The 14,168-nt window shown below is 44.7% G+C and overlaps 1 protein-coding gene across 4 annotated transcripts in view; it reads left to right on the top strand.

The window, feature by feature from the left end:
• Window positions 1-14,168, top strand: part of LOC140483348 (homeobox protein Meis1) — a 302,240-nt gene that overhangs the window by 150,507 nt on the left and 137,565 nt on the right. For all 4 annotated transcript variants that reach the window (XM_072581546.1, XM_072581547.1, XM_072581548.1 and 1 more), the window contains exon 8: window positions 7,645-7,790. In XM_072581546.1, the coding sequence (XP_072437647.1) occupies window positions 7,645-7,790 (146 nt within the window). The remainder of the gene's footprint in view (window positions 1-7,644; window positions 7,791-14,168) is intronic.

The following is a 14,168-nucleotide window of genomic DNA, read 5'->3' as shown; positions in this document are numbered from 1 at the left end:
ACCCCCCCCACCCTATACCTGTAATCCTGCCTTTCCCACCCAGCCTGCACACCATGGCATAATTTGGCATGGCCAATCACCTAACCTACATATCTTTGGACTGTGGGAGAAAACTGGAGCACCCGGACAAAACCCACATAGACACGGGGAGAATGTGTAACCTCCACACACACAATTGCCCAGGGGTGGAATCAAACCCAGGTCCCTGGTGCTGTGAGGCAGCCGGGCTAAACACTGAGCTACTGTACCAAGTGTTTCAGTTCTGTGGTTATGGACTGAGATCCCTAGAAAGAATTTGGAGGGGGTGCCAGGGGTCGAGAAAGAGAGAGGAGAGTCAGGCTTGCTCGTATTGACATTACTGTTCCTAGGCAGATTGCAAATGATGGAGTAAACTGGATCTCCCTGCCAATCATACCATCCTGCATCATTTGTACCTACCTCGCCTTTTGTTAGTGCATTTCATTGGAAACAAATCATCAAATAGTCCAGCACAGAAGGAAGCCATTCAGCCCATTGAGCCTAGCCCTGACTGATGTAAAGACCAATCCATTTAATCTGCTGTGTCCCCACTTTGCTCTGCATTTATCAGAAGTTGTTGTTGCAGTTTTGGGCATGAGTTTTGTGTGCTGTAACTTGTAGGTTCTCTTTATACCTAGAGTCTGTAGCTTGTTTGCAGTGATGAGCTGTTTGACCAGGGTTTGTTTGCTGTGAAAGACTGTGCCTTGAGTCCCTCCCCATGTCAATTATTCCACCCCCCCCCCATCCCATTAGGTGGTACAGTGGTACCAGTGGTCTTGTCACTGGACTAGTAATCTGGAGATCCAGGACAATGTTCTCAGCACAGATTTATAATTCCACCATGACAGATGGTGGATCCTGAATTCAGTAACAATCTGGAGTTGAAAATCAAATGATCATCATGAAACAATTACTGAATGTTGTGAAAAATCCAGTTGGCTCACTTTAGGGGAGGCAATCTGGTCTGACCTATTTATGACTGTAGGCCATTGACTTGTGTTTTCTTGTAAAATTTACTCTTGCATATGGGTGTCACTGGCAGGAACATCATTTATTACCTACCGCTAGTTGCCCTTGAGAAGGTGGTGGTGAGCTGAAGTTGCTGGTGCCCTCTGAAATGGCCTCACATGTCATTTCGTTGTTTCAACCACTGAATGGTCTCAAAAAGGGAACTGGGGTGCAGTGGTTCGAGATGGCAAGTTGCCACCATCTTCTCAAGGGGCAACTAGGGATGGGCAATAAATGCTGGCTCAGCCAGTGACACCCACATCCTGTATCTAAACAAAACATATACACATCGGATGCCATTTCGCCTTAGCTTTCAGTCCACAACCAAAATACAGAACGATGCCAGAAAATAGTATAAGCAACATTATTGTATCATCTAAACATGACATAGACGTTCAAACAACTTTGGGACACAGATATTATCACACTTTGTGATTGGCTGATGGTCAGTCACCTCCACTAACAATGGCGTATCTCATGAAACTTTCGCGGAAAACTAGTTTCGAATTGCCCTCTCCCTTTGCAGCAGTAAGAATCTATTTGAAAAATAAGTCCGCTTAATTTAGTTTGTCTCACCATGGCAGCTGATGACATTTAAATATAGTTGATGTAATTTGGAATTAAAAAAATCAGCTGACCATCATCCACTGTTGTAAAAATCTGTCTGGTTCACTAATGTCTTTTAGGGAAGGAAATCTGCTGTCCTTACCTGGTCAGACCTACATGACCCTCAGTAATGTGGTGGTTCCTAACAGCCCTCTGGGCAATTAGGGCTGGACAGTAAATACAGGCCTAATCAGCAATGTCCTTACCCCATGAACAAATACATCTTTAAAAGAAACCCTTTTGCAGGAATGATAAAATGATTAAATCTGTCGATAGCAGAGTTTGCTAAACCACGCTAAACTCATTTTTTTCCTCTCTTGACTGCAATATTACAGTGACAGGCAGATAGCCTTTAAGGGGTCATCCAGAGGTGAATGGTCTCCACATCTTTTGGTCCTTTTGCCAGAAAATCTGCTGTTGAGGTGCAGTGTCAGCCAAAACAGGGAGAGGACAGAATCCTACCGTTCACACACTGCAGTGTGGTGGCAGGAAAAGGAAACATTGCCCAGCCATTTGGCTGTTTGCCCTGCTCAGGCTCATGACCAGATCCTCGAGTCTAATGTATTCATACCCGAATGGCTGCGGGGCTTTGAGATAATGCTAGTGCTGTGTGACCGGACAAATGAGACTGCTGTTTTTAAACAGCATTTGTCCAGGAAACCGAATGAGACATCGTTTGCTACAATTTATCAGCGAAACCCATTCATAGTGAACTAGGTTATTTCAATAGTCAAAGACAACAGCTTGGGAAAGATCAGTGCCTATAGCACTCGATGCTTCTAACTTAGTTTAAGAGTTTGTTGGGGATAAAGTCGCAAATTTCCGATGACTAGCAAAAATATAAAAGGACAGCCTTGAAAGAACCGTATTTTGTTCACATTTCTTGGCAGTTCAGGCAAGACAAATGTCACAAAAATTGCCAAACTGAATAAATAATATATTAGGATATAAATTTGGATTAATTTCTTTGAAGCTAATCTTAAACCCTGCAGATAAATAGTAAACAGAGGCTAAAATATAATGCAGAAAACGCGCACACATTGTTAAAAAAATACAGGAGTGTAACACATTTGCAGCCATGAAAGAAAAGACAACTAAAATATTTTTATAACGTGGCTGGATTTTAGGAAGGAGGGAGGAAGAATGCTTTGACCTGTGTGAAGGGGAACCCCTGCAGACATAACCATTCTGACCCATTGAATGGTCTGAATACGATAAATGCTGCTTTATCTTTTCTTGAAAGGAACAAGATAGAGAGGCCTAAATGCCTGGGCATGCTTAAATGGACAACTGTGCAATGTTTGAGCTGAGTGGGTGTTTGAAATCTGAGCAATCCGACAGACTAAAAGCTGAACAGGTCACCTGCTGCCCTCCATGGGGATAGGCACAGACCTTATAAGAAATTGCCCATGGTTGAATTGTAATACAAATTCCTTTCTCTACTGACTGGCCTCTTTCACCAGACCATGGCCTATAAAACTTTGTAAAAACAATTCTAAAAAAAATTTTTCAAAGGGCAAGCCAGTGTGATGAAAGGTTTGACAGTTTTGACTTACAGTTCATGCTCTTCATTACTAGAAAATTGAATTGCGGGGACCGTGTCTCAGCAGTGTTTGCGACTGATCCAATGGCATTCTTAAATAAGGCATGTTTGTTGTGCTTTATTTTTGTTTCCGCTACTGCTCACGGCTGTAAAACAGCAATGTGTGTCAGCTCCGCTGATTTTAAATCATATTTTTGACCAAATTGTGAAGAGCACAAGGGCAGTTCGCACCTTGACTCGGCAAATAAATGGGATCAGATATGGACAATTAAAGTGGCGTTCCAGAGCCTCCGATATCGAAAGAGATTAGCCTAAATTCATCTGATAATGTCAAACTGCGCCCACGGAGATGGGAAGGGGAACTCCAGTCCGTTTGAATGGATCAACCTCATCAGAAGGTCGGCAGGAGCAGTGGGCTGATGCTGGCTCGCACATATGTGAGCAGAGATTGCAATGTCTGTGTGACCCCACCCCCACATCCCCCAATCTCCATCCCTCCCCTCCAACACCTACCATCCCCACATCCCCAATCTTCACCCTTCCCTTCCAACACCTACCACACCTCACCTCCCCCAATCCTCGACCCCCTACCCTCCAACACCTTCCACCCCCCCCACCTCCCACACCTTCCACCCCCCCACCTCCCACACCTTCCACCCCCCCACCTCCCACACCTTCCACCCCCCCACCTCCCACACCTTCTACCCCCCCACCTCCCACAACTTCCACCCCCCCACCTCCCATACCTTCTACCCCCCCACCTCCCACACCTTCCACCCCCCCACCTCCCACACCCTCTACCCCCCCACCTCCCATACCTTCTACCCCCCCACCTCCCACACCTTCCACTCCCCCACCTTCCACACCTTCCACCCCCCCACCTTCCACACCTTCCACCCCCCCACCTCCCACACCTTCTACCCCCACCATCTCCGCCCCCCCCACCTCCCACACCTTCCACCACCCCACAATCTCCACCCCCCTACAATCTCCACCCCTCACCTCCCACAATCTCCACCCCCCACCTCCAACCCCTCCCACCTCCCACAACCTACATCCCTCTCCCCTCCAACACCTTCCACCCCCCACCTCCCGCAGTCTCCACCCCGCTCCCCCAACATCTTCCACTCCCCCTATCTCCACACCCCCCACCTCCCCATTCCACAATAGCCAGGGGCGATTGAAAAATGCCTGCAGCCGTCTCCCTTGTTGGCCGCCTGCTTAATGGCCACACGGGGTGGGTGACACCTGGGTGGGTGAGATGACATTCTGAGTTCCTGTCACGGCTGAAACACAGCTCACACTAGTCGCTCGGAATCTGTCAGAAGCTGTTAGCAGTTGGCAGCCAGTTGCCCTGTGGCATTTCCTCATGGCATCAGCAGAGGAAAAAAAACCCCAAGCATAAATCAACCAGAGGAGCCTGCTGCTGTACTAATGAGGCTGTAAGCTTGTTTATGGACTGCATCATTTCTGTGATTATTTCCACCTTTTCAGTTTTCCCTTCATAATTCACCTTTGCTTTGGAAGACGGGGGCAAGTCAGAGCGAGAAATGAAGTCAGCGCTGATATTTTGCAAATGTGGCCTGTAGCTGCTGCCATATGGCACTCTGTGAGTGAGCTTGGAGTCTGAAGAGAGAGAGAGAGAAAGAGAGAAAAAGAAATTAGCCCCAGACCTCACAGAGATGCTATCAAATTACAGCGAAAATGGGAATGCCAATAAAATTGATGCTCTTGAGTTTTCTCCAAGGTTTCAGCTCTCAGAGGTCAGTGCACGAGAAAAGTTTTTTTTTTAAACAGTGTTTAAAAAGGAGCAATAAAAATGAGGCAGAAACATGTCTGTGGAGAGAGTAACTTCCGTTGGCACCTGTGCAGGTGCGGCTCTTACCCACACCTTCGACTCACCCCCCCAGAGAAGCTGAGTTATCTAACTATTTCAGTTTGCCATCTCTGAAGCCGAGGATTTGAAAGCATTTGCTCGCAATGAGAATCTTGTGTTCGATTACAAGCCGGCAGCGTGATTTCCCCTCCCCAATGAAAGCAAAAGTCCTCTGCCTGCTAACAGGAGGAAGAGCAAACTGTGCATGAAAGTTGAACCATGTTCTTTTGGGGGCCTGGGACTATGATGTGACGGAGGCCAGTTGTTTGGGGTAAATCATTCTTTACAGATTGATTGAGGGGCTTATCGTCCTCCCTTCAAATACATATGTCGATTAAATGGCAGAAACTTTTATATAAGTCTTTACTTAAAATTTCTGTATCTTGTGTGTTGGTGCTTTCACGACATGAGAGAAACAGGAGAGGTACTGGTGAGTGTTTTATATGGCATGCAGAAAGCCTTTCCTTCTCCTAATGGTGTATATAATTCAGGTGCCCTGAAGGCATACTTTCAGGAATTCTTTTGCCTGAGGTAATGGGAAGCAAAGGCTGTTTTAAAGCCTCGATTATTCTATTGATGCACAAAGATGGAAAAAGTCATCTCTGGATTATAGTAGATATTTCCATAAATTATCAATGAATCCTTCTCTAGTGAGGCAGTAGGGCATTACTAGTAAATGAATTTGAAGGTTTTTTTGGCACAAATGGAAAGTTGTATGTAAAGAGGTTTGGTGCAGAAATATGAGGTTGGGGGGAGGGGATGCCAGTAGATTGGATGCTGTGACAGATTGTGGATCGATAATCTGTACCCATGACTTCGATGTTTAATTGTGATGAGTAATCTAGTGTTTGCAGTATTTACGTTCCTATTTGAGCAGCTGTTGATTTTTTTTTCTGTTCCTGTTCTTTTAATAAATTATAATGAGGAGGAAATAAATTGCCTTTGCCTCTCAACTCCCAGCATCCACCTCTGACTCAGTGACAGTGCAAGAGTACGTGCTGTATGCACTATGCGTTATTAATGAAGCAGCGAGTGTATTTTTGTGTACTCCGGTAAATGACACTCTATTTCTGGCTGTTATTTTTAAGCACTTTCAGACCCCCATTAACTTTGCAAATTGTTTGCATTTCGCATTCGCTACTAATTTTAATGCCAGTCAGGAATAAAGCTGGGGAAATGCAAGACTTTGCATGCAGTGTCTGCCTCATACACCTTCAGGTCAGAAATAATACAGATTCATTGTCTGTTCCTCTGCACTCAGAGTAACCTTTTGCCTCAGAATGGCACCCCCTGCTGCACTGGCGCAGAATCTTCACTCCCCGTGGTGTCTGGCCTTACTCTCACTTTCAGCTCGTACTGAGGTGATGGTCAGTCACATGGATTTGTATTCCACGAAGGACAAATGTACAACTGCCCAAACTCCAAATCGAGTAGGGCACTTTTAACTTCCCGACCCCCTCGTCTGAGAATGGAGAAGCTAGCCTTTACAGATTTAGGCAGCTCATTAACACCGTAGATGTAGGAGAAAGTAAAAGCGTGTCAACAATGTTTGTTTTATTCTGCACTGAAGCTAATGTTTCGATGCATAAATTGGTTGGGGGGACTGAAAATCAACACTCCATCCCGGCCATAATTTTGGCTGTGGAGATTTAGAAAGAGAATGTGGGTCCTTGCGGCGAGTGCTTCTGGAGTAGTCTACGTGTTAATGACTTGTACCTGCTCCCCACACTACAGGTGGGATCTTTTACCACTAGGCTTTGTATAACTACCTCATTGTTAATTGTAGTAATCCATGTGGCTGCACTGTCTGTGTACTGTATACAGCATTGTCATAAACTGCAGTGTGAAGATTCAGGCGAGAGCAATAATGGTCTCAAACTCTCAATCCTGGCATGGACTTGAAAGCCATTTGTGCAAACCAAACTGTGCATTATGTACCCAGTGTAAGGACAGGCAGATGGTTTGAGTCTGTGCCTGAAATGTTCCTTGTTCAATAGCTCTCCAGTAATGCTGCACTGCAGACATTCAGAGGATTGTACAAGTCCAGAATGAGGTGAATGACTGGACCATACTAGCTGTCTCCAGCCAAGTTTTTGTGCTTCAATAAGACCAGGGCACAGATTGCACTGTCTGGCCTCCCCTTTCAATGTAAGCAATGAAGAAAAGCAAGGAGTAAGTTAGTTATCCTAGCGAGGAAGGGGGAGGGGGATTGGGGGCATTGAAAATGGCCATTTTGTCAGAATGTTGAAGTGACTGATAAAGGGTTGGAGAAGCCATAGAGTTTAGGGAGGAGTAGATTTTTAGGAGTTCCAGGTACAAGTCAGTTGCCACTCCGTGCACTTTGCAAACCAGACTGCTCTTGTGTCCCAGTGTCAGAAAGTGAGAACAAAGTTATTTTGAGTTTTCTGATCATTAATGCTGCAAGATCAGAACAGCACCCAAAGGTGAATTTACCTGTACTGTGTGCGGCTGAAGAATGTAAGGAAAAAAGGAAATCTCCTGGTTTCGTGTAGTATAAAGGAGCATTACAGAAAGTCTCACATGACCAAAAACAAAAGATTGCTTTAAAACTGCGTTTTTAATGTACTCACAGGTGATGGCTTGGACAACAGTGTAGCTTCGCCAAGCACGGGAGATGATGACGACCCGGACAAGGATAAAAAACGACAGAAAAAGCGAGGGATCTTCCCAAAGGTAGCCACAAACATCATGCGAGCATGGTTGTTCCAACATCTAACAGTAAGTGAACCATACCTTGATACGGCTTGAGATACAGTTGGATGACAGAGGGCAGATCTTTCTTGTTTTCCACTGGACAGGGCTGTCTGAGTGGAATATTTTGAGTAGAACTGGGTGGGGAGGATTGCACACCTACTTTGGAATCCATCCGACTTTCTCTCTCCTTCACTTGTCAGAAGGTGATTGGCTGTTTCCCCCGACTGGCTGATGTTCCTCAGAGCACCGTTGTAGCAGTCACTGGAATTTGTGCGATAGGTCACGTGAAAGCAACGCAGGGGCTCAGTTAGCTCAGTTGGCTGGACGGCTGGTTTGTGATGTAGGGTAACACCTGGCGTGTGGGAAGCCTCAGGTTAAACTCACCAATTATCTCTCTTTCCGATGAGAAGGCAATCCTCTGAGACTATGGTGACTCTGTTTAGCAAAGTAAACTCTGGGTTTTACTTCCAGAGAGAGAACTGAACCACAAAGCTGTCATAACTCTTGGTTAGAGTGCACTTTCTATGTTCATTTTGGGATGTTCTTATAATAGATAAGATAGCAAGGCAAAGCATTGGTGCAGGAAGATTTATAAAGATAATCCCAGAAATCTGTGTTGGGGAAGGATGGACAATCTAGGTTTTTTCTCTCTTGATAAAAGAAGGTTGATAGGTGACTTTAAAATAATGAAAGGTGTTGATGGAGTGGTTATGGAGGCACTGTCTCCTCTTGGTTGGAAGAGTATAATGATAAGGCATCAGTGTAAAATAGCCACCAAGTAGCCCAATAGAGAATTCAGAAGGAACGCTGTGCCAGAGAATGGTGTGAAGGTAGAACTCAGGGAATAGGGATAACTTGAATAATATTTGATTTCAGACAAAACCAGACAAGCAAATGAGGGAGAAGAGATTTATATGAGAGAGAGAAAATAAGAGAATGCCCAAGGAGGATCATAACTAGTTGGGCTGAATGGCCTGTTTTTGTATGCCACATAATCCTACCTATATGTTTTCCATGGCTAAATAAAGAGTCCAGGGTCTGGTGAAGCAAGGAAGTAAGGTGGACTCTTTTTCGCAGAAGACAGAGCATTGGAAAATGACACATATCAAACCATTAGGTTACAAATTGATTTTCTGGGCTTTAATCTCTGGACATGACTTTAGTTATTGAAATTTGTAAAACCTCAGTGGCTAAGAAAAGGTTTGGAAAGAGCATGCCCAAAATAAAAAAAAACCAAAATTCCCTAACTCATGACGAATTGAGAAGCTTTGAAGTGAAAACTGTGATAACTTAGAATATTATATCAAAAATTAAAGATGATTATCTTTGCTAAGGAAATGCTATGAGTGAAAACTGGTTGTTATTTTGTTTTAACCCTCGCTATTTCTTGCTATAATGCATTTACCTTCTGCAGAGGTTTGGTTCCAAGGTCAGCAATGATTTTGGACGTAGGAGATAGATAGCCAGGATTCTGTTTGGTCTCAGATGGTAGTTTAGTGGTAAACTATTGGACTAGTTTTCCTCACAAAATACAGGGATAACTAGCCATTTGGATACAGAACAGGCTCAAAGGTAGAAGACAGAGGGTGGTGGTGGAGGGTTTTTTTCAGCTTGGAGGCCTGTGACCAGTGGAGTGCCACAAGGATCGGTGCTGGGCCCTCTACTTTTTGTCATTTACATAAATGATTTGGATGCGAGCATAAGAGGTACAGTTAGTAATTTTGCAGATGACACCAAAATTGGAGGTGTAGTGGACAGCGAAGAGAGTTACCTCAGATTGCAACAGGATCTGGACCAGATGGGCCAATGGGCTGAGAAGTGGCAGATGGAGTTTAATTCAGATAAATGCGAGGTGATGCGTTTTGGGAAAGCAATCTTAGCTGGACTTAGACACTTAATGGTAAGGTCCTAGGGAGTGTTGCTGAACAAAGAGACCTTGGAGTGCAGGTTCATAGCTCCTTGAAAGTGGAGTCGCAGGTAGATAGGATAGTGAAGAAGGTGTTTGGTATGCTTTCTTTTATTGGTCAGAGTATTGAGTACAGGTGTTGGGAGGTCATGTTGCGACTGTACAGGACATTGGTCAGGCTACTTGGAATATTGCGTGCAGTTCTGGTCTCCTTCCTATCAGAAAGATGTTGTGAAACTTGAAAGCGTTCAGAAAAGATTTACAAGGATGTTGCCAGGGTTGGAGGATTTGAGCTAATGGGAGAGGCTGAACAGGTTGGAGTTGTTTTCCCTGGAGCGTCGGAGCTGAGGGGTGACCTTATAAAGGTTTACAAAATCATGAGGGGCATGGAAAGGATTAATAGACAAAGTCTTTTCCCTGGGGTTGGGGAGTCCAGAACTAGAGGGCATAGGTTTAGGGTGAGAGGGGATAGATATAAAAGAGACCTACGGGGCAACTTTTTCACGCAGAGGGTGGTACGTGTATGGAATGAGCTGCCAGAGGATGTGGTGGAGGCTGGTACAATTGCAAACATTTCAAAGGCATTTGGATGGGTATATGAATGGGAAGGGTTTGGAGGGATATGGGCCGGGTGCTGGCAGGTGGGACTAGATTGGGTTGTGATATCTGGTCAGCATGGACGGGTTGGACCGAAGGGTCTGTTTCCATGCTGTACATCTCTATGACTGTAGTTATTCAGACACCCCAGGCTAATGTGTAGTGTACATGGGTTCCCATCCTACCATGGCAATTGGTGGAATTTAGTGATTTGGAGATGCCAGTGTTGGACTGGTGTGTACAAAGTTAAAAATCGCACAACACCAGGTTATAGTCCAACAGGTTTAATTGGAAGCACTAGCTTTCGGAGCGATGCTCCGATGAAGGATGAAGGAGCGTCGCTCCGGAAAGCTTCCAATTAAACCTATTGGACTATAACCTAGTGTTGTGTGATTTTTAACGGTGGAATTTAAATTCACTTTATAAATTCTGGAGTGTAAAGCTAATCTTGGTAATGGTGACCACGAATTGACTGACACAGAAATCTGGGAGAAAGTGAGGACTGCAGATGCTGGAGATCAGAGTCGGAGATTGTGGTGCTGGAAAAGCACAGCCGGTCAGGCAGCATCCGAGGAGCAGAAGAATAAATGTTTCGAGCGTAAGCTCTTCATCAGACAGACAGAAATCTGTCTGGTTCACTGTTGTCCTTCAGGGAGGGAAACTACCGACTTTACCTGGTCTGGCCTACACGTGACTCCAGACACACAGCATAGTGGTTGACCCTCAACCACTCTCTGAAATGTTCAGGCAGGCTGCTCAGCCAAAGAACAATTAGAGGGTTGGCAACAATTGCTGGCCCACCAGCAATGCTCACATCCCACTAGAGAATAAGTGCAGTCAGTGCTCTCAGAAATTTGTATCGGGCTTTGGTTTTTGAGTATCCTGTACTGACTCTTAGGAAGAAAGAGTGAGCCATGTATCTATGAGGGACCAGCACGGTTCCATATGGTCAAGTGTGACTTCACTGACTTGGGGTCCAAAAAGAGGAGAATCAGAATATTTTCCTGATGCTGAGAGCATTAGAAACCTTGGACTGGTATGGTGTTCTACATATCCATGTTAAACAAAGCACACTGTGCTGGTGGAGAAGTGTTAAAAATAATCAAAAAGATCAATTAATTGAACTCTGGTCTTCATCCAAGTGGGTTTGGAATACAATTGGGAAGGAAGTGATGGAGCAGATGGATTTAAGCTCAATCTGATGGTCATTTAATTCTGGTCTCCAGACCTCAGGCAGGATATTGTGGTTTGAAAGGACGAAAATGACTTTTATTTTGTTTTCTGAGTGCACCACTTGAGGGTTCTCTTTTGATTTTTGGGCCTATATTTTGATTTCCAGGGGCTTCTTTTTCATTCTCAGTAACTCCTTTAGAATCATAATATTATGGAGGCAGGCTATTCAGCCCATTGAGTCCACACCCATCCTCCGAAAAGCATCCCACCCAGACACACTACCCCTACCCTATCCGTGTAACTGTGTATTTTCCAATGCTAACCAACATACCCTGCACATCCCCAGTCACCACAGGCAACTTAGCTTTACTCACGTAGTAACATTCCCTTCTCTATCTGTGTTGATGTGTGTGGAATTTAAATTTATACAAAAGCAGAATTGCAAGAGTTCATCAATATCCTCAGTAATTATCAACCATCCATTAAACACACAGGGTACAGCACACAGGGAAAAACATTGACTTCCTAGACACCCACCGTGTTTAAATGGGCACAAGCTTACAGGCATACGTTCGCAATAAAATTCGGAATGGTTAAATCATGAAGGAAAATATACACAGTATAGATCTGGCTTATATTCCTATGGAATTAAAAGATTTAAAATGATGAATGGATAAACTGAGGCTGGTGCAGGGACTCTTGTAGTGCAGTGGTAGTGTTCATACCTAGGAGCTAGGAGAACCGGGTTGAAGCCCTCTTCCTCCAGCGGTGTGTCATAATATCTCTGAATAGATTGGCTGGGAAAATGTCCAGGTTAGAGTTGGGGTAGGCTTTAAAAATAAAGGATAAATGCCAGGCTGTTGTGGTGCAGTGGTAGTATCCTGATCTCTGAGCCAGGAGACCTGGGTCGAGATCCCACCTGTTCCAAAGTATATCATAACGTCTCTGGATCATTGAGTGTAGAGGAAACAACAGTATTGTCTCAGATGGAGAAAGGAGGGGAGAGCAGGGCCCTGAATGAGTGAAATCAGAAAGAACGTGCAGACACGTGAGAGGCCATTCAGCCCGTAGAGCCTGCTGTGCCATTCAGTATGATCACGGCTGATATGATTATAACCACAAATCCACATTCCTGCTTAATCTTTCAACCCCTTCCTTAACTGGAATCTTGTCTACTTTTGCCTTAAAAATATTTAAGGACACTGCGTCTGCCAACTTTTCAGGAAGAGAGTTCCAAAGATTCTGAGGAAGAAAAGCTTTCTCACTGTTTTAAATGGGGGTTTGAAACAGTGGCTTTTAATTCTCGATTCTCCCATAGGAAGAAACATTCCTGCCGCATCCTCATTACACAGGGCTAGTGGAAATCTGGAACTCTGTCCCCCAAAATATCCAGAGATGACAAGGGTCACTTTCAGGCCTGACTTGAGATTGATGATTTTTTAAATCTATTTATAGGCTTACAGTAAATTATTGATTATGTAACTGGGTCAATAATCCCGAGGCCTTGACGAATCATCCAGAAATTTGAGTTTGAGAGCCACCATGATCAACGTAGTATCCATCTGGGAGCAAGTTGTCCTGCCTGGCCAGCAATGATTCAGGAACCCATAAAATGTCATTGTCTTCAGTTAAAAATGAGCAAGGAAATTTCCTGCTGATTCCCAACTATTGTTTCTCCTCCCCTGACCCAACACCACCACCTTAGCCCCCCACTTCACTCCCACAATAAATAGATTAATCAAGGTTCCCTGATGTTGAACACTACTTGGAGGGAGAGTGGGTAGGGAACAGAATGTACTCTGGGTGAGAGACTTAAATGTCCATCACCAAAAGTGTCTCAGTCGCATTACTGCTGACAGGACGATAAGGAGCCATGATTCATCCCCATCGATAATGATGATGGAATCCAGTGTTCAATTGAAAATGAAAAGGCTTTTGTGACCATCTTCAGTCATTTTGGCCCATCCACCTTGGTCTCCCCCTGAGGTCCACAGCATCACAGAAGTCAGTCATTAGTGAATTCAGTTCAGTCCACATGACCTCAGGAAACATATGGCAGAGCACACTGGAACCAGGAACGGCTGTGGGTCCCAACAGCATCCTGGCTGTGTTACTGATGGCTGGTGCTCTAGAATGAACTGTGCCACTCCTCAAACTGACCCAGTACAGCTTCAACATTGGCACCTACCTGAGAAAGTGCGATATGACTCTGTCTGCTAAGAACCTATGCAACATTCAGGCTTGTGCTGAAAGTGAGATTAGATTAGATTACTTACAGTGTGGAAACAGGCCCTTCAGCCCAACAAGTCCACACCGACCTGCCAATGCGCACCCACCCAGACCCATTCCCCTATATTTACCCCTTCACCTAACACTATGGGCAATTTATCATAGCCCATCCACCTTAACTGCACATTATTGGACTGTGGGAGGAAACCGGAGCACTCGTAGGAAACCAACGCAGACAAGTGGCAACTAACATTCAAATAACACAGTGGCCATCTACAACAGAGTCTGACTGTCTCCCCTGGATATTCAAGGGCATTTCTGTCATTGAATTCCCCACCACCTGCATCCTAAGGTTGAAGTGAAGGGGCAATGTGTGTCACAGTTGGTGAGAGCATAAGATGTAGGAGCAAAATTCGGCCATTTGCTCATTGATATTGGCCATTTAATCATGGCTAACGTATTTCTCAACCCCTTTATGTTGCCTACTCATAGAGTCA

This window comes from Chiloscyllium punctatum, chromosome 11, assembly GCF_047496795.1.
Source record: "Chiloscyllium punctatum isolate Juve2018m chromosome 11, sChiPun1.3, whole genome shotgun sequence".
NCBI lineage: Eukaryota > Metazoa > Chordata > Chondrichthyes > Orectolobiformes > Hemiscylliidae > Chiloscyllium > Chiloscyllium punctatum.
Note: the sequence above shows the minus strand (reverse complement) of the source record. Positions and strands in the feature narration are given on the sequence as shown.